This window comes from Oncorhynchus masou, chromosome 25 (assembly GCF_036934945.1).
Source record: "Oncorhynchus masou masou isolate Uvic2021 chromosome 25, UVic_Omas_1.1, whole genome shotgun sequence".
Classification (NCBI taxonomy): domain Eukaryota; kingdom Metazoa; phylum Chordata; class Actinopteri; order Salmoniformes; family Salmonidae; genus Oncorhynchus; species Oncorhynchus masou.
In genome coordinates this window covers 37,391,522-37,415,010 of record NC_088236.1, presented here as the reverse complement: position 1 = coordinate 37,415,010, position 23,489 = coordinate 37,391,522, and the positions used below count along the sequence as shown (strand labels likewise).

The window sequence follows — 23,489 nt, the reverse complement described above, 5'->3', positions numbered from 1 at the left end:
CTGGCAAACATTCTTTGAAGAAGCAAATAGGTTTTCCAGGTGATGTGGTGTCTATTACTGCTGCGTAAGAAATGGTGGTTTATTTCTGTATTGCTGTATGTGCATCTATATGTATACATACAAATGTGTTTTAAGCATGTTTCCTTCATCTCAAATGATGAACGTTACCTTGCTTGCCTGCCTTTTGCTTGTTTTTGCTTTGTTTTTTACAAAAAAATAAACATTGGTTGTTGTCAAATTATGCCAGGGACTACAGCTTGGGCAACACAACTTTGATGGATGACTGACTGACAGGTTTTAAGAAGTGACATTAACATTGCTACAAAGTCTGCCACCCATTGGGCAGAATAAATAGTCAGATATGCATTTTTTAATAAGTGCATTATAAATAAGAAACAGAAATACCTTATTTACATACGTATTCAGACCCATTGCTATTTGACTCGAAATTGAGCTCAGGTGCATCCTGTTTCCATTGATCACCCTTGAGATGTTTCTTCAACTTGATTGGAGTCCACCTGTGGTAAATTCAATTGATTGGACATGATTTCGAAAGACACACACCTGTCTATATAAGGTCTGGGGATCTGGGGAAAGGTACCAAAAAATGTCTGCAGGATTGAAGGTCCCCAAGAACACAGTGGTCTCCATAATTCTTAAATAGAAGAAGTTTGAAATCAGGTCAGGTTGGTGACTAAGAACCCGATGGTCACTCGGACAGAGCTCAAGAGAACAAGATTCTCTGGTCTGATGAAACCAAGATTGAACTATTTGGCCTGAATGCCAAGCGTCACGTCTGGAGGAAACCTGGCACCAACCCTACGGTGAAGCATGGTGGTGTCAGCATCATGCTGTGGGGATGTTTTTCAGTGGCAGGGTCAGGATAGAGAGAAAGATGAACGGAGCAAAGTACAGAGAGATCCTTGATGAACACCTGGTCCAGAGCGCTCAGGACTTCAGACTGGGGCGAAGGTTCAACTTCCAACAGGACAACAACCCTAAGCACATAGCCAAGACAATGCAAGAGTCTCTGAATATCCTTGAGTGGCCCAGCCAGAGCCCGGACTTGAACCCGATGGAACATCTCTGGAGAGACCTGAAAATAGCTGTGCAGCGACACTCCCCATCCAACCTGACAGAGCTTGAAAAGATCTGCAGACAAGAATGAGAGAAACTACCCAAATTCAGGTGTGCCAAGCTTGTAGCTTCATATCCAAGAAGAGGGTTTAAATACTTATGGAAATGTGATATTTCAGTTTGTTATTTTTAATACATTTTCAAAAATGTCTAAAAATCTGTCCTTGCTTTGTAATTATGGGGTATTGTGTGTAGATTGATTAGGAAAAACTATTTAATCCATTTTAGAGTAAGGCTGTAATGTAAAAAAGTGTGGGAAAAGTCAAGGGGTCTGAATACTTTTGGAATGCACAGTATATTATAAAGAGTTATGGTGTGTATAAACAGTGTAACAAAAATGCAATGTACAGTATTATAAAGAGCTATGTGAAGAATACAGTATATGAATGCACCATGTGAAAAACAGTGAAACAATAATTATGCAACTATCATAATCTCTCAGAGACATGTACATAATCTCAAAACGATTTTGACACTGGTGTAAACCTGGACAAAAATAGACCATCATTCAATTAATGCCAGTTTAACAAGTGGGAAATAAGCATCCCGGTAACATCAGTCAGTCATCAGTTAATGATGTTGATTAGGCTACAACACTATTGCTAACATGATTTATCTTTAGCCGAGAATGGAGAAAGCAATGGATTTTAAACCTCATTGCCACACCCCTTCTAGTGAGATTAGGCTACTCACTTTTAAATACAGCGATTAATTAGAATCTAAGTGCATTATAACGTAGTAGATAACTCGCATTTACATCCGTCGTGAAAGAGAGGTGAGAGAGAGAAAGAGTGCGAGAGAGAGAGAACAATCGAGCGCAAGAGATGAAAAACAGGAGGTATTTTTTTATGTTGTGTATTTCCATAAAATAAATAAAATAAAACAGATAAAGTACATGCTGATATGCGTAAGGCATGCTGGTTAATAATTTGCCGTGATTGCGTAATATTGTGCTTAATACCCAAAGTGAATTACATTATCATCTGTAGGCCTACCCGGGTGCTATTAAAACTTTTTGCCCCTTTTATTATTTTTTTACAGGCCACAGTGCCCTGCCCACCCACAATCCAAAACCTACGACAACCAGTTTATGGGAGGGACCAGCCTTTCAACATTTAACCACTGCGCAGCAAGAGGCCAAGACGCGCTATGAGTAAGAGGGCTTTTTAAACCTGGAATTACTTGAGGCTACATTGAGCTACGTATGGGAAACAATATTTTCTCTTGAAATAAACATCCAAATGGCAATAGTTAGGACCTAATAGTTTTTCCACTGGACTTGAATGATGGATCTCGGCGACTCTTTTGGATACTCTAAGGAAGACCTTCACACTTCAACACACCTGCTGTAATTGTAGTATAGATAGGCCTACCATTTTCCTCATATGCGTACCATGATGTGTTTCTCCTGAACACTTTGAAGAAGGTGTTTCACATCTGAAAGTTGGTGTGTGAATGGAATCAAACTCATAAACTAACAAGGGACACAGAGTGGACAGGTCAAGCGGATATCCGAAACCAGGGGACTCTGTTGGATAACTTTGGACCCGTTGGTCTCTTGCTCTCCGTGAAGAAATACATGTGGAATTGGATTACATAACAAGAGAATGTATGGAATAAATCAGCGCTGTATTTACATGTAAGAATATATACCTTTTGAAACATCCTTATCGAAAAACATTTGATTGTCGGTGATGTTTTATTCATTGTGATTTCATTTCGCAGATCTTTTCATTTCTTCGTGCTGTGGTGCCATGCTCAGGTAAACCCTCTTTCAAAGTCCCGTGCAGATAGTTTAGACAAATTATTATTAATAAGCATTTGATGATAAATATACAAATGTCTTGATTTGCTTGTTATTTTTAAGTGGGCCGCTTGCCTCTGAATACATTAATTATAGGCCGAATGCAACACAATATGTTGTCCTACAAGAGTTGATATCATGATTGTTTTTTTACCAAATCATTTACAAAACCAGATGTTGTATTTTTTGTATTATGTTATTCAGTCAAGCTCTGGAGTCAAGCAGTGGTCTCTTGTTTTAGAAAACATTTCAATTAGAGGTTAGAAGAAAATCCTATAAGTGATTATTTTTTCCCTTTGCATAAAAAGGGGGAGAATCACCCGTCTCCTAATTTTAACCAGTATGTGAGGGAGCAGGGCGCAGTGACGGACCAGTTTAGTCGGCGACAGGTCAGGGTTTACCAACTATACAGCCGGACCAGCGGGAAGCACGTCCAGATACAGGGCAAGAGGGTCACTGCCACTGCTGAGGACGGCAACAATTACGGTAAATTGTTCTCTTCTCATGAGGGCCATGACACTGTTTTCAACCAGTCGGACGCATGCATGACTTATTAATCGTTTTTGACGAGGACTGCATTTGCAATGTTCTGTCTGTCTATGAAGAGCTCTGTAGCCTAGGCTAAGCCTACTTTCCCACCTAATTCTGCCTCCACCCTCTGTATAGGTCTGTATGGTAATTTAGCCTACCTACGGTATATCTAAATCTCGTCTGGCGAATCGGGCCAAGTCTTTTGTCCAGGTCCAATACACATTCCTGTTGTTAGCCCTAATTAACCAGAGGGAGTAAATCAATGGACCAATAGGACAAATGCAATTGGTATTTGTGTATTCCACCCTGATTACTTTTGTCTTCAAACGTGCATAACAACGCTTCATTAATCATAGCAATGGCTTGTTAATGTCTCAACCCGAAACCCATAATATCTCACATCATAGGCTGTTAAGATCATCTCTCTTCAGTATATGCCAGTTGTTTTTAGGCCAATTAGGTTAGCTTATTGCTAGCTTCCTAGGGTTTTGTATTTTCATTCCACTTCCATATAAGAATTGTAATATGATATAAGGAGTGTACAAAATATAGTTAATTGACATACTGGATTTATCACACCATTGTTGTATTTTCATATGGATATGTGTGTGGTAGCACGTCTCTTTGTAGAAACTGACACCTTTGGCAGTCGGGTTCGGATCAAAGGTGCAGAGAGTGGACGTTACCTCTGTATGAACGGGAAGGGGAAACTAGTTGGAAAGGTATCATGTCAAATCCACATCACTTTCAAAGTTGAACAAATTCTAGCTTGCTTGTTTCATAGTTATATGGTCATTGTTATGTAACTGTGATTGTAAGTTCTTTGAGTGAAGTTTTCTTTCAACAAATAGAAAAATAGTTTGAAATAGTGAAACTGCAACAAAAGGGATGTATTTACTAACCAGTGTTTCTCCCTGTCATATGGCAGACATATTTGGCTGCCATATGTATTTACTAACCAGTGTTTCTCCCTGTCATATGGCAGACATATTTGGCTGCCATATGTATTTACTAACCAGTGTTTCTCCCTGTCATATGGCAGACATATTTGGCTGCCATATGTATTTACTAACCAGTGTTTCTCCCTGTCATATGGCAGACATATTTGGCTGCCATATGTATTTACTAACCAGTGTTTCTCCCTGTCATATGGCAGACATATTTGGCCGACCCCACCGATCACCGACCCTATTTAGGCTAATGAATAGCATTACAAACAGGTGTCATTATAGTGTGTTATAATGACACTTGTTTGTAATGCTATTCATTTAGCCTGCATAGGGTCGGTGATGGGGAGACAACCAACATGTATTTCCAACTGTAGCAGATCTACAGTGGCAAGGCATGGGATAAACTCTCTCCATTCCCTTTGGTGGTTGGTCGGAAGTCAACCCTCCACTTCCTGCATGGGAATGGAAATATGTATTCAGTGTTGTCTGCTTGCCATGAGAAGTAAAGGGTTTCATCGCTCCATCTTTTTGGGGTGTTGAAAGACTAGGTTCTGGTTTCATCTAGTGAATAAATAAGTACAGATGAAGGCTGTATTTTTCTGGTGGTAACGGTCTTTTGGACAAATCCAACAATATAGTTATTGTGGTTTAGATATGTATTTAACATTCACTGTTCATAGTTTATTGTTTTGAAATGGAGGCGGCTGTACTGATATGGTATCGTCATTGTAGTTGTTATGAAACAGTCTGAAAATGTAGATACAATGGATGTGTGCTTGTCTTGTACACATTGTTTGCATTCGTCTGATGGTGATAAAACTCATGTAAACATAACTGTAAACTAGTCGGTTCCGGTGTTTCAGGAGAACATTGAAGTATTCCATTTTGTTTGGAGCTTGAGAATCAATAGATATTAATGTAGTTCAGAGGGACATACTTTAATTGACCTATCCAGATGTTGTTGTTTTGATCTATATGTCTTCTAGTAGTGGCACTCTGACTTGATGTCTTTCATCTCTCTCATCCTCTCAACAGCTTAATGGAAGAAGCAGGGATTGTATCTTCACAGAGATTGTTCTGGAGAACAATTACACTGCCTTCCAGAATGCCAAGTATGAGGGCTGGTATGTGGCTTTCACTAGGAAAGGTAGACCCATCAAAGCCTCAAAGACGAGGGAGAACCAGAGAGAGGTCCATTTCATCAAGAGGCTACACAAGGGCCCACTACCTTTCCCCAACATGGATAGAATCAAACACTTTGAGTTCATCAGTTTTCCCCCCACCCGTCGCGCAAAACGGAACAGGAAATCACAGGCTGCTGCCTAGTACAGAACAAATTGGACTCATATTATTGAGTAAAAATATGGAACTTTATATTTTTAATACGCGAAGATACTTAAAATGCTCAAAAGTCTAAAAGATTATTGTTGTAAAATGATCCCATGTAAATAATGTAAGAGAGTAAATGAGATTGATGTATATATTTAATATGACTGTGTTTGTGTTTTTTTTTAAATCTTTTGGAGTGGTGATGCGACAGAGAGGAAATAGGTACATTAAGAAACATGTTCAACTTGGTTAGCACAAAACATAAGCGTGACAAATGCAACATCTTACCTTTAGATCATGTCTCTCAAATGACTACTTTCTTGGTACGTGTGCTGAAATAGATTTCTGAGTTCACAAAACCTCTTCAGAAATGTACAGGAACTAGTAATGTTCTTATTTCGCAGATCAGTGTGCACAACAAGTGCATCCATTTTTATCCAGTATAAAAATTAATAGCCAAGTGGCATACCATTCTAACAAACAGCTATGCAAAGACAATATTAATTTATCAGGCTCAAATCTTCAATTTATTTACTGATATGTAGCCTAGCTACTTTACTTTTGGTCATGAATATGAATTCATTGCTTACTATCAAAGTGAGACATGCACTTATACTTACTCAATTCCATGATATTAATTATGTTGCCTTAACCCTATATTTCAAAAGAGCAACAACACCAATCAAACCCATAACACCATTCATGTTCTGTGTAGGATGAATTTGTTATGCAAAAACAAATAACAAAGCATCAAATTATTCCAAATGATTAATCACATGGATTTACGGTACTGTTATGACAGACCAAAAATGATATTGCACTAACCCCTTTACCAAGGAATAGGCCAGTAATATTGAGATTATCGCTTGTAATAAAGTTGGCAAGGAAGTACGACATGGGTATTAACATTAATTTTCCTTAATAGCAAGACATGTGGTCATGTTTATGTAATATAAATTAGATCTATTTTCAACCTGATGACAGATCATTTTTTAGGAAAACCATTTGACAATGTAGGCCTAATGAAAGCCACTATCTGAATGGCCCCACTGGAGAGGTGCTGATCCATCCACCCCCCACATCTGTCTTTTATTTCAATCATCGCCAAAAGTCAGATAAGAGCACCTGATTAAACACGGACCACATTGATATACCCTGCTAATGCTATTATAGGGACAGAATACATTTGATCCCCATCCTTTAGTAATAGTTTTCAAATAAAATAGCCTGTTGGCACATGCAAATGTGGCTCAATGGAACAAGTATCCTAATTACAGTGTCCCCCGTAATTAGTGGTCTATCATGTCAGTTTTTTTCTTTTGGGGGGGTAACCTGCAAATACTGAGATGTTTAAATTGGAGTAACGGTTCACTCTAGTGGTTATCATTGTATACTGCAACGGTAATTGTCCCATTGGGTTTATCGAGTGTCATTTTCTGATTGATTCAGGTGCTTTTTGTAGGATAAGCCAGAGCTTCCGGTATATAATAACTCTAGATGAGCCCAGTGGGGCAATTACCGTTTTCAATTACCGTTATAATGGGGTCAATTACCGCTTCCTCTCTGCACATGCCCCAATAAAGCCATTTTGGATAAACTGACCCTGGACCTGCAGTCAGACCTAAAGGAAAAGCTACCGCTGTGTGTCAAACGGAAATGGAATTTAAAGAGTGCCTCAATTTGCCCCGGAGCAGAAAATTTTACAGCACCATGGATCAGGTGGTATGTCAGCTGATCTGAACAGGAAGAGATCCAAGTTCAGTGAGCGGTGGCAGTCATAGCGTTATTTCTCAATAAGTATTATAGTTCTCACTCCAAGACACATCATACTATTTGAGAAAAACGTAACTGCTACTCAATAGCAAATCCATTCATAATGTTTGCCCTTGACGACGAGGATGGAGATTTTCTGTCACCTACTGGAGGGTGAGTAAGTTTCCTTTCTTTTTTTGGACAGATTGCTAGCAAGAATGACAAGAAATTACCATGTGGGAGAATCGTTTCTCGTTTCAGCTTGTTTCATTGTTATTGATACCACGTCTTTTGAGGTTTGTTGACTGATTTCCTGTCAATGTTAATATGGCCAACAATTCTCTAGCTAACTAACCAACAACTATAATGATGTATTAGAGCGACAACAAGTGGTCATTGTGCAAATATATTTATGTTTTCAATAAACATTGGAGACGAAATACAGATTACATGTTGTCAACCATCATCTTTTCTTCGTGGTTACGCGCTGGTATTTTTGTTGTTGCTCAAAAACCAACCCTTCTATTTACTTGAGCAAGTCGGGTGCATAGATGCTGTAAAGAAGTCAATGGAACGCAGACATTTACCAGATTGGCGCACATTCAACAAATCTGGTCAAACAAAGTGGATATTCGTCAAATCCGTAATGATTGAAGTATTGTAAGAGGCCCATAATGTTGTTACTTAAGCAAGCATTAGTCTCTGATTTTTCACCTCAAATTAGTGTGAAATACACATAAACAATGGCCTAAATGTAGGTTAATTTTATTGGGGGGCAATGAGGAGTCTCGGGATCTTTCCCCCCATGCGTTTTCATGTCAATTCCATTGTTTTGGTCGAGTTCGATTGACCCTCTTTACCGCATCTATGCCTTGCAAAATAATTATCGATGGGAAGGGTGACTTGACCTCGTCTGACTCCTCGCGCATCCTCCGTCAGAGCCTTGTGAGATAGTCTTTGTCCTCCACCTCTTACCCAGAGACGCAGTACTGCACGGAATTTGCAGGTACAGTAGGAGGTGCCTCATGCATCTGATTCAGTTGCAGGTCACTCTAGTTGCTAGATCCTACGCTTTGGGTCGTTTGCGATTTCCCCCTTTTTGGCTGCGAGCCCAGTTTTTAGTTGCTGGAATAATCGGCCTGCTATGTCTGCTCTGAAGTAGATGACTAAAAATCACTTGTACAATGCAGGCTAACTGCCAACTACGGCCTATGTGTTTTGCTCTCTAACATTTCCTGGCTAGTAGGGCAATAGTTCCCTCAGCTAATATGATTTGGAGGAATGAAGCTTGTCTGGGCCAGAAGCAGTGAAGGAGGGGGGAGGTGAGCATTGTGGCTCCTAATTCCTCTCACATGCTGCTAGTTAGGGCCAGTAGGGCGAGGGCTGCCTGCTCCTTCAGCTCAGCACACTCTGGACTGCAGACTGAGCCGGAGCTCCACAGCTCTTCCAGTGATATGGTGTCAGATCTGCCATGGATGTGTGACCGCATTGGGGAGCAAGACATTGAGGAAAGGAGTGGAGGGCATCACTGAGGGTGGGAACACTGAAACACAGTGTGTTGGGTGGCCCGTGCCTGCCTTACACATGTAGGCGAAAGGGGCTACTCTTCACCACCAGTCGTAAGCAACAGACGGGCTTCGAGGTGTCCACCATGTCTTCTGCTCTAAGGGATAATGACTACCTGTGGAGGGAGATCCAAGGGTCAGTATTGCCCTGCTCTGGAGGGAAGAGTTAAAGTAAAACCTGATGTTTTGTCTTGATGATGACGGCATAAGCCTAATTTGCCACTGGTGGTCTGTCTGTAGCAGTTGAGGAAGGTCTTATTATTTGAATTTGTGGTTTCCTGGTTCTAATAGCGACTGGGAAAATGTTATTGTGGTCATTCTATTTACACTTTAGTTATGGCAACGTGACATTGTTAGAGATGTTTCAATTTCGTGATGATATAGGCTATTCTAGTGAAGTTGTAGTAAGAGCTGCTGTGATGAAATGACCTACACTAATGGTATTGTGTTTTCGTCATCTTGCATTCAACAACCTGTTAAATGTGTGAATTGGCTACTTGGCTTAACGTTAACAAGTCATTGTGATGTTAACTACGAAATGCTGACTTGTTGGAGGCAGTTAGACTGAGGGTATCTGAATCCCAATATGTCAGAGGAAAGGGCTCATAAGAGCAGCTTTTCTCTATTGTTTGGGCATGGGTCTTGATATACGGTGTGCGGTTGCTGTGTCAACTGGGCATGGGTCTTTTGTTCTCTGCTGAATATACATTCACTTTTTTTCACTCACATTTTTTTGTGTTCGGTGAAATCAGAAACAGTGAGCCAGGAAATGATTAATTGAGCAGCTGTCCTGTTTCATGGTTAACACAAGACCTTTCAGCTTTTCATTCAATGAGATGTTTTTGTCTTTATGGAACATACCATGGTGTGTTGATGTCTTTTGATAAAATATTTGAACTTAGGAGGGGGGTTTAGTAGACCGAGCTCACTACACCAATAGGCCGATCGCAGATAATAGGCTTACAGAAATAACCTAAATATCACTTCCTCTGTGTTATTTCAGCGCAAAGCTGGCATCACTTTTTGGACTGGACCAAGCAGCAAGTCAGGGGGATGAATCTTTTCAATATACAGCCCCTAAACAGCCCAGGAAGACTTCAAATCCAGGTAAAAAAAAACAGAACTTAACCGACGCAAGGGAATGTGACCAAAGTTTGGCTAATATGCTCAGGTGAACCTGAGATGTGTTTACCGCATGTTTGTTTGATTTCCAGGTCCTCCTGCCCAGAAACCTGCATTCCCTCCGGGTCCTCCTGCAGTACTATTGGCGACAGCTATCCATGCTTTCAAATAGTGAGTATCTTTAAACTGTACAAATGACTAGAAATACCACCCCCGTGGATCCTGTGACCTCATTAGACCCATTCATTGGTTTTGACTTAATCCACAACTGAAGGTGCATCTTTCTGTTTAGTCTTAACGGGCAGTATCAGAAACAAGGAAAGCTGGGAGTTGCAGTCCTGGGTAACCAAACAACAAAAGAGGTGAGACCTGAGTTGTGCTTTTATTGAAAACGGTCAATTTTCATAAGATTTCTATCGCTTTGAAAATGCTTATCATGCAAGTTCGCTGCCATTGATCTACAAGTTCCCTATCTGTTTTCTCGTAGTACAAACTCTTGCTTTACATCAGTCAGCAGAAACAAGTGACTGCGGCCAAGATTCATGTGGGCTTCATCTTTACGGTGAGTTTAAAACAAACAGAAACATTGTCAGAGGAAGCTGAGCAAGTGAAAAGGGAGCCAAGTAAGCTTCTCTAAAAGAATCTCGCTCTCACCTGTTGTCTCCTGCAGGTTCAGCCCAACAACTACTGCACTTTTTATGATGACCAGCGCCAGAACTGGTCCCTGATGTTTGACACAGAGAAGGCTGCTGTAGACTTTTGTAAAGAGGTGATGGACAGCTGAGCTTAGGTCATGTTTAATTGCTTTGTGCAGAATTTATTTTAATGTAGACTGGTATAAAAGTGATTTAAATTGGCTGCTTCTTTAATTTAGGTGTGTTTGGCAAAAGTGAACAGTGCCCCCTCCTTAGATATGGTGGTGGTGCAGGACCTGACACTAGGGGAGGGGCAGGGAGTTGAGACTGGAGACTCCCTGGAGGTGACATACACAGGCTGGCTCCTACAGGACCATGCCGTCGGTCAGGTAAGATATGGCTGTGTGTGTTGTGCCGTTAGAGATTAGTGCTTCGCACATTGCTGTGTGTCCTCTTTGCCCTGGGAGCTAGTGGGACAGCAGTGTTCTTGTAATGTTCAACTATTGTTTCAGGTGTTTGACTCCAACCTGAACAAAGACAAGCTGCTCCGACTGAAACTTGGCGCTGGAAAAGTGATTAAGGTGATTAATTTATGTACAATTGGTGAATAATGTGGGTCGTATAGGCACAGCTAACACTTCTGTTCTAAAGAAGAATAGTAGGGGCATTCCATACCAGACATGCATGGGGAATGCACAGCTTCCTCTGTCCTCTCTGATTGCTAGGGCTGGGAGGAGGGCATGGTGGGTATGAGGAAGTCAGGCCGGCGTCTCATGGTGATCCCCCCCAGTCTGGGCTATGGCTCCCAGGGAGTAGCCAACCGCATCCCAGCAGACAGCACACTCATCTTTGAGGCAGAGCTACGACGGGTAGGACCTCCAGCATCTCGCAAATGGGACTGTCCAGTAACTCTATGCCAAAAAGTAATATTTAATGAGTGTCTTTGTATCATCATGCCCTTCTGTTGTGTCCCCAGGTGAAGTTGGCGAAAGACAGTGGGTCTGACCGTGCCAGTGCTGGGTCTCGGGACTCTGCTGCCTCTTCACCTGTCCCCTGTGTGGAGAACCGGGGTCCCTACCTCCCGGCAGGGCCCACTCTGCTCTGTGCTACAAGCCCCGGGAGACCAGGGTAAAAGCATAGGCTCATCTAAACACAATCACAACCAGCTCTTTTCTGTCTTTGTTCCTCTTTCGATTGTTTTCCCCATCTCTTTTTCAGGGAACCACCACTTCGGGCAAAGTCAAATTCCATCAGTGAACAGTTGACAGTGAGTGCTTTCTCTCTCTCTCTCATCTGAGTCACATTAGACTTTTATATAAAACAGGCACAGCTAGGGCTCTGGTGATCAAAATGTTTTGTCAGATGGTTATTGTCATGCAAAAGACTGCCGTTCTCACGGTAATTGACTGTAAATGAACATAAACACGTTTAGCATCTCCAGTTCGATCCAAAAATCTCAAATTTGGACTCATCAGACCAAGGACAGATTTCCACCGGTCTAATGTCCATTGCTTGTGTTTCTTAGGCCAAGCAAGTCTCTTCTTATTGGTGTCCTTTATTAGTGGTTTCTTTGCAGCAATTTTACCATGAAGGCCTGATTCACACAGTCTCTCTGAACAGTTGATGTTGGGCTGAGATTTCTGAGGCTGGTAACTCTAATGAACTTCTGCAGCAGAGGTAACTCTGGGTCTTCCTTTCCTGTGGCAGTCCACATGTGAGCCAGTTTCATCATAGCGCTTGATGGTTTTTGCAACGGCACTTTCCGGATTGACTTACCTTCATGTCTTAAAGTAATGATGGACTGTCGTTTCTCTTTACTACTTAGAGCTGTTCTCGCCATAATATGTCCTTGGTCTTTTACTAATTAGGGCTATCTTCTGTATACCACCCCTAACTTGTCACAACACAACTGATTGGATCAAACTCATTAAGAAGGAAAGAAATTCCACAAATGAACTTCTGACAAGGCACACCTGTCAATTGAAATGCATTCCAGGTGAATTCCTCATGAAGCTGGTTGAGAGAATGCCAAGTGTGTGCAATGCTGCCATCAAGGCAAAGGGTGGCTACTTTGAAGAATCTCAAATATATTTTTGGTTACTACATGATTCCATGTGTAATTTCATAGTTTGATGTCTTCACTATTATTCTACAATGTAGAAAATGGTACAAATACTTTTGATTGGTACTGTGTTTGAGTATGTATATAGAGATCATTTTTTTTAAATTGATAACTCCTAGATTTAGGATTGACACTTTAAAACCTTGTGTTATAAAAAATAAAATAAAAAGTATACTATAAATAATTATACCTAAAGGGGTCCCTCAATTAATTATCCTATTACTAGGCTATTCAAAATCAAATACAAATGCACTCATTGTAGGATAACTGTAAGCCACCCTGCACAATCGGTGAACCAACAGCATCGCCTAGGGCCACACATTCTCTCCCAGAATCATGGATAGACATTTTGGAGAGTAGCATAAGGTAACCAGTCCATCCAGTATGCATAATGATAGTCCACCGATTTATGATTTTTCAACGCCGATACCGATTGTTGGAGGACCAAAAAAGTCGATACTGATTAATCAGACGATTTTTATTAATTACAACAATACTGAATGAACACTTTATTTTAACTTAATATAATACATCAATAAAAATCAATTTAGCCTCAAATAAATAATGAAACATGTTTGGTTTAAATAATGCAAACACAATGTGTTGGAGAAGTAAAAGTGCAATATGTGCCATGTAAAAAAGCAAATGTTTGAGTTCCTTGCTCAGAACATATGAAAGTTGGTGGTTCCTTTTAACATGAGACTTCAATATTCCAATATAGTATTTAATATAGTATTTATAGGACTATTTCTCTACCATTTTCTATTTCATATACCTTTGACTATTGGATGTTCTTATAGGCACTATAATATTGCCAGTGTAACAGTATAGCTTCTGTCCCTCTCCTCGCCCCTACCTGGGCTCAAACCAGGAACACATCGACAACAGCCACACTCGAAGCAGGGTTGCCCATCGCTCCACAAAAGCCGCGGCCCTTGCATAGCAAGTTAACCCACTGTTCCTAGGCCGTCATTGAAAATAAGAATTTGTTCTTAACTGACTTGCCTAGTTAAATAAAGGTATAAAACTTGAAATCGGCCTTAATTAATCGACCATTCCGATTAATCGGTCGACCTCTCGTCCACACTCCAAAGACGGTTACTTGAATTTGTTTAATTTTGGAGTATAGGCTACCAATTACGGTATGTACCAAAGACATTAAGTCAGTTTTGTTTCATGTTTTATGTATGTATTATATAATGGCAAAATCATTATTTTAATTCAGTTTTTTGGGGGTGCTTGGACTCCTAAGCTTATGCATAAACTATAATATTTATATGGGTGTTTTGAAATAATTATCACCTAAGCAAGCGCTGTCCGTTTCCTTGTTAGACTTTGAAACAATATCCACAACAAACATGTTTTACACTGTTTCAACCTGCTGTTGAACTGCTTTCTTCAAACTGATCAATCACAGTGAGGTTTAAAATCACAATACTGTTTTGATAACTTTTTGATGTGATTTTTGATTGTATTTTGACGTCAGAGTGGTTAGAGGGACAATAGAGCCCTGAGTACCAGGTCATTAGGACCTGATGGAGGGACAATAGAGCCCTGAGTACCAGGTCATTAGTGACCTGTTGGAGGGACAATAGAGCCAAGAGATTGCTGTGACTCAACGGTCATGTGTAATTTTACTGTGGTCTTTACTCATGACAGCTGGTGTGGCAGTAATACTGTCACCGCAACAGCCCTAGGCACAGCTGACCTGATAAAGCATAACCTATTCCTTAATCTTCCCGTTGCTCCAGAATCCAGACGCCACCAAAGCCAAGCTGATATCTCGCATGGCCAAGATGGGTCAGCCCATGTTGCCCTTCATGGCAGGGCCCTCCTCCCAGCCAGATTCCAGCGACTCAGAAATGGAGGTGAGATGAAGGCTTTATTTTCATATAGCTGCACCTCTACAGTATAGTAGCTGAGATAAGTATTCGAGAGAGAATGGCTGTTTTCCTCCAGGACCCCAGAGTGAAGGAGCATCCTGCTGCTCCTTCTCCTGTACAGATCTCCACTGCCCTCCAAGCTCCAGTGCAAGGTGAGCTCTCCCACAACCTCTGCTGGAGCCATCACTCTCCATGTTTAGCTGACCAATAGGTCAATATCACCGTTTTTTTAAGACCAATGTCTTGAATTATTAGACTGAGATCTGCTGTAAAACTTCCTTTTCAGGGTGTCTGTTTGTTGATGCCCTGGAGGCTGCCTTTGGATGACATTTCTCAGTTTGTACATATTCATTTTTTTTCTTAAGTGCTTTCTCACCCTCACGGGGCATCGCCCTCTGCCTTGATGCCTGTTGCTATGACAGCTGCTGCTCCGCAGCCTGTGATGTCAGGCTCCGCCCATGCCTTTCAGGTGAGAATGACCCATGTCATCTTCATCGTTCAACTGTCAAAAATGTAACTAGTTTCCATGCTATTTTGTATTGACTTTAAGGCTCACCGCCCTTTCTAATGAAGCTCTCCTCATTCTCTGTCGTCATTAAATCAGTCCGTTATGTTCTTTCATAGCCTTACGCCTACCCACAGTCCTCTATGTCTCCCTCTCAACTTCAACCAATGGGCCAGATGTACCCCACCCAGGCAGTACCATACATGGGAGGCACTGGCGAGGTCACTTCCTTCCTTATGGCTGAAGCTCGGCAGCATAACTCTGAGATCCGATTGGCTGTTGGCAAAGTGGCAGATAAAGTGGACCAGTTGGCTTCAAAGGTCAGCAGTAATATGAAGGGTATTTCTCTGGTGTTATCAGACATCAGTTTTTCACTTCTCATCGATCCTCCTGTTTCGACAGGTTGATGACCTTCAGAGGCAAGGAGGCCACTCATTGGCTGTGCCCAGTGTCACTATGGAAACCGCCATGATTATGCACAATATCCAAAGAATCATTCAGGTATAGTCCAGGGGTGGGGGGGATTTTAAGCTTTCGGATTTCTTTTTATTTATATATATTATTTATTTATTGATCATTAAATGTTTAACTGTCTTTATAGGAAAATGAATCTTTAAAGAAGGACGTGTACGAGAAGAGCTCACGTATAGAGGAGCAGAACCGCAAGATCGGGGAGCTCATCAACCAGAACCAGAGGTAAGACCGACATTGATCTGCTGTAGGAGGCAGACATTGATCTGCTGAATTTCCCTGTTGTCGTCCAGGTACATGGAGCAGAGTAACCTGCTGATGGAGCAGAGGAATGACTCCCTAAAGTCCTCAAGTGAACACAACCAGGCCCGGACGCTGCAGGCTGAGCAGGACAAGGTAGATCACCAACCCTACGTCTGTATATACTGTTATCACCCTGCAAGGATCAACAAACGTTCCCTTATACTCTCCCAGCCAGTGGCAGTATGAGGTGTGACTATTTAAACCCATAGCGATGGCTCTAGGAATTCTTCTCATTACAAAAGGGTTTATTACAGTTTCTAACATGGCTGTGGGGATTTCCATGGCGTTTACTTTGGTGTGTCTGGGGACTTAACAGAATCTCACCTCCATCCACTGCTCCTGGCTGTTTGTCCTGCGGTGTTAGTCTCAGGACCTTTTTAGTAGTGACAGTTCACTCTTTCCAGCATGCTCTGCCTCAGGACCTGGGCTTGGGCCAGGTGAGCCTGTTTGCTCACTCTCTACCTCCCTCCACTCGTCATCTTCCCCATCCCCCTTTTCGCTAACTTTTCATTTTTATTCAACCCTTCCCTCATTATCAGTCACCTTAATCATCTTCCCACAGGGTCATTGCTGTCAGAGTCCATGTTAACTCTGTCTCTCACTCATCATCATGTCTGGCCAATCACCACCACTGTCAACTCCCTCTCTATGGCTGTGTCCCAAAAAATGTGAGATGGCCTCCTTTTCTCGTCGCCTTTCGTTCATGACCACTGGGAAAAAATGTCTAGAAACGGACAGTTCCCACCATGTTGCTTTGCTTCCAGTCAGATTAGTGATCATAAAGGAAAGAAGATGAGGAAAATAAGCACATTTGAGGTTATTGGGACACCAGCCTGTCACTGGGCTGTGTATTGTATAGACAGACAACACTTGTGACTATCAGTGCTTGTCTCTATCCCTCAGGTACGTCTGACAGAGGAGTTGGCCACGTGCACATCACGGGTGTCCCAGCTGCAGCAGGAGGCCACGTCTCACCAGCAGAGGGCTGCAGAGCTGCAGAACAAACTGACCTCTGCCCTGCAGGATGGCGACACACACTGCACACGCATCTCCTCCTTAGAGACCCAACTGGAAGGTATACACTACTGTTACATAATGTGTTTTATTTAAAGAGGTTAGACAGGTGTCAGCAAGAGTGTGTTCATCTTGGTGTAGGATGGAGGAAGTGTCACTAAAGGTGTGTGTGTGTGTGTGTGTAGAGCTGAAGGAGACTGCAGAGAGAGGACAGGCTCAGTACCGCACAGAGAAGCAGAAATGCAAAGGGATGGCTCTCCGGGTGAACAACATGGAGGAGGAGCTGCAGGACCTGAAGACTGACAAAGACAGTATGGAACGAGTGAGTATGGCACACAGTAAATGTTCTTGTTGGTTTATCTTTTAGATTTGGGCACCAATGCTTACGTCAGTGTGCGTGGGCCCCCTCTCAGACGTGCATGGTAGAAATTGCCCAGAGGCAAAGATCTAGGATCAGCATACAGATCTCAGTTCAGCTCTCTTCACTCCTAAACCTTGACCAGAGTTGAAGGGCCTAAACTGACCTTAGATCGGTGTCTAAGGGTATCATCATCCTTCTCAGATGGTGTCGGACAGGAAGAGGAAGTGGCAGGCAGAGAGGCAGCGGTGTGATGAGGAGATGGAGGAGCTGAGGAGGAGCAGCCAGCAGGACATGGAAAGTCTGAGGACACAGCTCCGCAAGGCTAGGACCAGCACTGGCCAGGCAGCCTCAGAACAGGTATTGTACAGTGTTTCCCCTATATTAATCAGCAGCGGCGGGCTCCACTATTAAATCGTGGCTGCCACTCCCAAAAATATGATTGTGTGTATATATTATTATTATTTTTTGGGGATGGTAAAACATTTTCAGTTTAAAAGTTAAACAACTAAAACCAGATATAAAGTATGTAGAAAAGATAATGGATCTATATATTTTTTTAAGATCATCTTTGAGAACTAACAGCCACCAGAGTGAAAACTAGACCTTAACTAGGTTTCAATCTAATTTGCGACAGATCTTCATGTAAATATTCTAAAATCTACATTTTCTCACTGGAGATGTTTCCATCAAAATGACTTTTTGCGGATAAAAGGCTGTGTGTGATGACGTAGTGCACATAGAACAAACTTTTTTTGCCGTTAAATTCCCATGTACCGAATTAAAAATATAAGTTAAATGGGTTTCCATCACATTTTCAACTCTACTGATGAGTTTGTCACAAAAACTGTTGCGTTATATCGCTGGCCCACACTGGTCTTGGCATTTGCCCTCTAGCCTAACCAACAGCTCACAGATACATTGCGGGTAGGCTACCTACATTATGAGATTATTATGGATATGAGCAATAGTATTTGTCAAACGGAAGCTAAGCATCGATCGTCATGTCACCAGAATAACACCCTCAATATTTAATTGAAGGGAGCATCAAGTTCATCACCGTGCTTGTTCACCACCCTGTGAAGTTCATCAACTTATTTCATCTGTAGCCTAATAAACTGCAGGCTTTCCCGGGTCGTAGTGGGAGGACCACACAATATATCATGTGACTCCCAAGTTTACTTCGATCTGATGGTTATGATATCAATATTTGCGCATTAAGGAGTTTCCACCGCCATTTCTAGCATAATACATTTTACAGACACAAAAAGATCCCGCCATGTAGAACGAACAAATTGTTAGCATTTCTAAAATTGTACCGGCGTTTCATGTTGCAATCAGCCCGGTCATTCCTTTTTTCATGCCTCAGGTAATTCATCTACATGAAATGGTTGGATGGAAATGTTCTGACACAGGGACAATCTACCATTCCAAAAATGTCATGGCATGGGGCCCCTATTGGTTTCATTATAATGTTTGAGTCACTTAGTATAAGAACACGGCACAAGCCATGGCTAACTGTAGAATTGCAGAACATTTGCTTGAAAGTAATTGTTCAGTTTTTCCAGATTCCTATGAAATATGACCCATAATTACTTACAATAGGAGCGAAATAGTTTTCCTTCCCACATTTTTTTTTGGGGGGGTATAAGTTAACAGAATATGAACTTTTTAAAGAGATTTGCACTGGTCAATTATTTTAAAACTGCACATTTACACTCAGCCCCATTGCAGGAAATTAGCTTTATAACTGGCATTTTTTACATTTTATTTTCAGCTCCATCACAACACCCCCACCCCCCCTACACTAACTTGGCCACCGCTGCTGAAAAAAATCCTAGGGTAAACACTGGTGTATATGTATCGTCTATCGGGAGGGAGTGATAAATATTTACACAGCTAAATCTCCTTTTGGATACGTTTTTAGTCTATGAAGAGTCATTTTGTGTGTGTGCCTGACTGCGTGTGCGTGTCTGTCTTTTTTTCGGGTGTGTGTTCCAGCTAGCCCAACTGCAAGTAGAGCTGGAGGAGGAGTGGAAGGGGAAGTGTGAGCAGGCGTTGGCCTCGGCCAAGGAGCAGCAGGGGCGTGAGATGGCCGAACTGGCAGAGCAAAGAGACATACTGGAGCAGAGACTGACCCAGCTACAGGAAAAGGTCAACAACCTAAACCATATTATACCGTACAGAACTTTCTCTCTCACGACGCCACTTTGGACTCCTGAGCTCATACATCGTTTTATAATGTGTGGCTAAGGGGGATTTGTTACTGTTGTTCTACAACAATGGGAACAGCATAAGTACAAGGCTGTGAAATGACTTATTCTGTAGCTTAATCTGTGAGAGTAGTGGTGCGGAACCCTAACGTGCTCCCTTTCATTCGAACAGTTTTCAGCTCTGAAGCAGTCCAGGGACTCAGAGCTGTGCTTGTTGCAGCAGCAGGGACAGGATGAAGAGCAGCAGGTCCTACAAGAAAAGGTATTGATCTGGTTATGTGTTAGCTGCTAATGCTATTTCTAACTCTCTCCATAATGTTATGAAGTCTTCTTTCTCTCGCTCTCTCAGTATTCAGGCCTAGAGGAGCAGTGGTCAGCTGTGAGACAGAAGCTGGAGGGGCGAGTGGCTGAGCTGGAAAGGAGGCTGGCAGAGCAAGGGAGCCAAGCGGACAGTGCAGGACAGGACACTGCAGGGGAGGTGAGGGGGACACAGAGCCATGTTTTCTTTCAGACAGCTGTCTTTCTTACCTGGAAAATTGGGCAGTAGATATTTGGTTTAAACTAAAACTTGGAACATTTTTATAAAATAGAACTACAGCCCTGAACTGTAAGTCAGTCTGAACTTGAAGTCAATATAATAAATAAATAAGTTTCAATAAATGCTCACCTTGAAGTGTTCTGGCTACATGATGAACACAGGCTAGTATCCTTTATCAGAACGGGTGTTTGACATTGCCCAATTTATTTTAAAATCCTTGGGGAGAAGAAGTGTATAATGTGACAAGGTGAAAGCTGTACTTTGTTATGCATTGAAAAATGTGTGTTTTGTTCACACATACTTAGTGCGCAGCCCGTATGGGCTTATAAAACACTAATTGGTGTACGACACAAAAATAAATAAATCAATCAAACTGTATTTGATGTTTTGGCCCTGGCCATGTTTTTCTGGCAGGTGAAGCGTGTAATGAATGGAGTGTTTCACTCTCTGAGGGGGGAGTTTGACCTACACGAGACTTACACAGGCAGCACTGTGCTCGGCGTAATTGTCAACACCATAAAGGTACAGCATCTCTTCAGGACAATGACAAAAACGGTAGTCTCAATAACGTGTTATTCACAATGAAGATGGACTGAAAAGGATGTGGGTGAATTAATGTTGGTCTTTGTCCCTTTACAGAGTGTTACCTTGCAACTGCTCAATGGTACCGAGAGACGTTCATCCCATCTGAGGGAAGAAGAAGAGGTGGTGGACAGTGATGTGAGGCATAGAGAGGAGAGACCAGCTCAGGATGCTCATGTGAATTTGAAGGAAGAAGAGGAGGAGCAGAGGACCGAGCCTGAGCAGCTTAGTGAGTCTTCTGAGCAGAGGGAGGGAAACCCCAGAGATGTGCAGGAGAGGGCTCACCTTGAGGCAGTACCGGAGACGAAGAAACTGACTCGAGTGGAGCCAGAGGCAGACATCGACACGGATCCAGAGCACCAACCACTCTCAACCCAGCCACAACCACCATCTCCCCAACCACAGGGAGATATCACCACAGAGCCTTCTGAACCCACTGGCATAAACCTTGAGGAGAATCTGCCCTCTGAGATAGGAGAGAGAACTCAGTCCGAAGGTGGCATAAGTCGCCCGGAGGTGAAGAAAGTGAGTGGGACTATTGAGGGTCCCCTGGGTGAACTGAAAAGAACTAGCTCCAAAGCCACAGGTCCTCAAACCCAGCTTCCACCTCCACCAAGCCCCCTGTATGATAGTCCTGGGAAAGTAACAAGGTGAGTCCTATAGAGAGACCAGTGAACTAAAATTAAACTTAGATAAGGCTCTGTTATACCCAACCATGTTCATAATTAGTCCCTTACTAATATGCATGAATTCCTGCATCTATCTATCCCCCCCCCCTCTTCTATGTCCATTCTCACTTGTGTGTTTTACTATTCTCTCAGTCTGACTGAGGGAGTAGGAGAGGAAAATGGGAAGGAGACATTTTTCCTGAGCACAGCCCCAACCAAACCCCCACCCAATGAGGAGGAGGATGATGATGAGCTGGTGAGGAAGGATCTCTAGGGCCACACCAGTTTTCTCAGATGTCTACACACTGCTTATGTTCCCCCTGTTTGTCAGTGGAGCCTATGTTTATCTGTTTTGTGGCTTACTCTGTGAATAGTACAGCAGGTAACACAAAGATGGTTTCGGGATCAAATTCAGTGGCATTCTTTACTGTTAAGTCTATGACAGGAACTTGTTCTGAATTACTTCATTTATTTCTGAACAGTGTTTTGTGAACACAACTCACATTTGATATACTTTCCCCATGTTTTCTCAGAGCTTGAAGGGGCAACCTCCCCCAGCCCCTCTGTTTGGCGACGAAGAGGATGAAGATGATGATCTTGACTGGCTGGGATGAGCAACAATTGAAGTGATGAAAGTCTTCTGAGTCTTAAAGTCCAGATGGAGGGACAGGCCCTCTAGAGATATCATTTCCACTGTCCTAAAAGGGACTACATGGAAGGGACGTGGTGAACTCCGTCTCTGTCCATGGAAGGGACGTGGTGAACTCCGTCTCTGTCCATGGAAGGGACGTGGTGAACTCCGTCTCTGTCTCAGATAAGGCAACTCAAGTGAGTGAGAAGGATGTGCTGTCTGACTGCTCTGAACACTGTGGTCAGAGACCTGTGCTGTGTTGATCTTTTGGTCAGACCTGCCTGGAAACCACCTTTAATCAATTATGTATTGATTAAAGGTGGTTTCCTCCAGAAATCAATCGATTTGTTGACTTCATTAGGCCTTAAATTAACTTAATTTTGGTCTCTAGCTGATGATTTAGCTTGTTTTGTCTGTATGTTTGTTTTCAAGGGTTTCAAGGCGGTCATGTATTATGTGCTAAATGATAAGAGGGCTTTGCTTCTTCAAGAACTTCTAACTTTTACACATTTTTGCTAACCGATATTCATTCCAGAAAATAAAATGCATAGAGTACGTGGACATCTATTGTTGTTTCCTTTCCAACTTGACCTTTTCTTGTATTTCTGGATCATTTTGGTGATGACATCCAGAATCAAACCAACAACTTGCTAAATTGAATACTGATACTTGCAATTAAAACATTTAAAAAACACATTGACAAAAAACTGGATCAGAATTTGGTGTTGATAGACAATTACATAACACCATATCACCAAGAAGTATGCCCAAGATGAGTAATGTCATGAGTATGGAGAGCCTTGCATGGCAACCTCGGAGACAGGATGGGGCTGGGTGTAAAAACAACTTTGACCAGCAGCTGGAGAAGAACTAGTCTCTCGCCGTTGCTTGGTAACGCAAGTTCTCAAAGGTAGCTATTGGGTAGCTAGCGTTCTGGCTAACAAAGTTGTTTAGCTAGCTCTTACATAGATTTTTCTTACATTTAACATTACATTTAAGTCATTTAGCAGACGCTCTTATCCAGAGCGACTTACAAATTGGTGAATTCACCTTCTGACATCCAGTGGAACAGCCACTTTGCAATAGTGCATCTAAATCATTTAGGGGGGGGTGAGAAGGATTACTTATCCTATCCTAGGTATTCCTCTTAGCCTATTCCATTTACTTGTCTGGCTTGCCCTCCCATGAGGTACGTATGCGTTGCACTGGGGTGTTTTTTGCTCCATAAATATCAGCAGAGCTACTGTAGAAGTGGCTGGCCTAGATAGCTACTGTAAGCTCAGGATGTTTTGAAGTTCCAATGAACGAGAAGAATGGGGCTTCGCCAAAAAAGTAGTCTTCTCTCTTCTAATCTACATAATAGCACAATACTTAGC

The 23,489-nt window shown here is 42.1% G+C and overlaps 2 protein-coding genes across 7 annotated transcripts; both read left to right on the top strand.

The window, feature by feature from the left end:
- The first annotated feature begins 2,279 nt into the window (after positions 1 to 2,279).
- Positions 2,280 to 5,910, top strand: LOC135514263 (fibroblast growth factor 17-like). The gene is made up of 5 exons (XM_064937619.1): positions 2,280 to 2,776; positions 2,863 to 2,899; positions 3,250 to 3,427; positions 4,088 to 4,194; positions 5,458 to 5,910. The coding sequence occupies exons 1-5, from the start codon at positions 2,745 to 2,747 to the stop codon at positions 5,746 to 5,748; spliced, it is 645 nt and encodes a 214-aa protein (XP_064793691.1). The 5' UTR covers positions 2,280 to 2,744; the 3' UTR covers positions 5,749 to 5,910.
- Positions 5,911 to 7,478: 1,568 nt separating this feature from the next.
- LOC135514252 (FK506-binding protein 15-like) lies at positions 7,479 to 22,674 on the top strand. 6 transcript variants are annotated; one of them, XM_064937601.1, is made up of 28 exons: positions 7,479 to 7,677; positions 10,072 to 10,175; positions 10,283 to 10,361; positions 10,483 to 10,552; positions 10,701 to 10,752; positions 10,861 to 10,959; positions 11,065 to 11,214; positions 11,338 to 11,406; positions 11,551 to 11,694; positions 11,802 to 11,953; positions 12,044 to 12,092; positions 14,699 to 14,815; positions 14,907 to 14,982; positions 15,196 to 15,299; positions 15,455 to 15,655; positions 15,738 to 15,836; positions 15,937 to 16,031; positions 16,100 to 16,202; positions 17,013 to 17,184; positions 17,309 to 17,445; positions 17,686 to 17,841; positions 19,483 to 19,635; positions 19,867 to 19,956; positions 20,044 to 20,172; positions 20,647 to 20,754; positions 20,872 to 21,464; positions 21,636 to 21,738; positions 22,016 to 22,674. In XM_064937601.1, exons 1-28 carry the CDS (start codon positions 7,650 to 7,652, stop codon positions 22,094 to 22,096), a joined length of 3,513 nt encoding a protein of 1,170 aa, XP_064793673.1. In that variant the 5' UTR covers positions 7,479 to 7,649; the 3' UTR covers positions 22,097 to 22,674. The 6 variants fall into 6 exon arrangements, with proteins under 6 accessions (XP_064793673.1, XP_064793671.1, XP_064793674.1 ...); XM_064937599.1 differs by having other exon boundaries at positions 10,678 to 10,752; XM_064937602.1 differs by having other exon boundaries at positions 7,479 to 7,681.
- The last annotated feature ends 815 nt before the right edge of the window (positions 22,675 to 23,489 follow it).

Excerpts from the sequence above, each read along its gene's own strand:
- LOC135514263 (XM_064937619.1), top strand. The coding sequence starts at position 2,745 with ATGTATGGAATAAATCAGCGCTGTATTTACAT. Across the intron at positions 2,777-2,862 it reads AATCAGCGCTGTATTTACAT|ATCTTTTCATTTCTTCGTGC; the intron begins GTAAGAATATAT and ends TTCATTTCGCAG. Across the intron at positions 4,195-5,457 it reads AGGGGAAACTAGTTGGAAAG|CTTAATGGAAGAAGCAGGGA; the intron begins GTATCATGTCAA and ends TCCTCTCAACAG.
- LOC135514252 (XM_064937599.1), top strand. The coding sequence starts at position 7,628 with ATGTTTGCCCTTGACGACGAGGATGGAGATTTTCTGTCACCTACTGGA. Across the intron at positions 14,816-14,906 it reads CCAGCGACTCAGAAATGGAG|GACCCCAGAGTGAAGGAGCA; the intron begins GTGAGATGAAGG and ends GTTTTCCTCCAG. Across the intron at positions 20,173-20,646 it reads GACAGGACACTGCAGGGGAG|GTGAAGCGTGTAATGAATGG; the intron begins GTGAGGGGGACA and ends TTTTTCTGGCAG.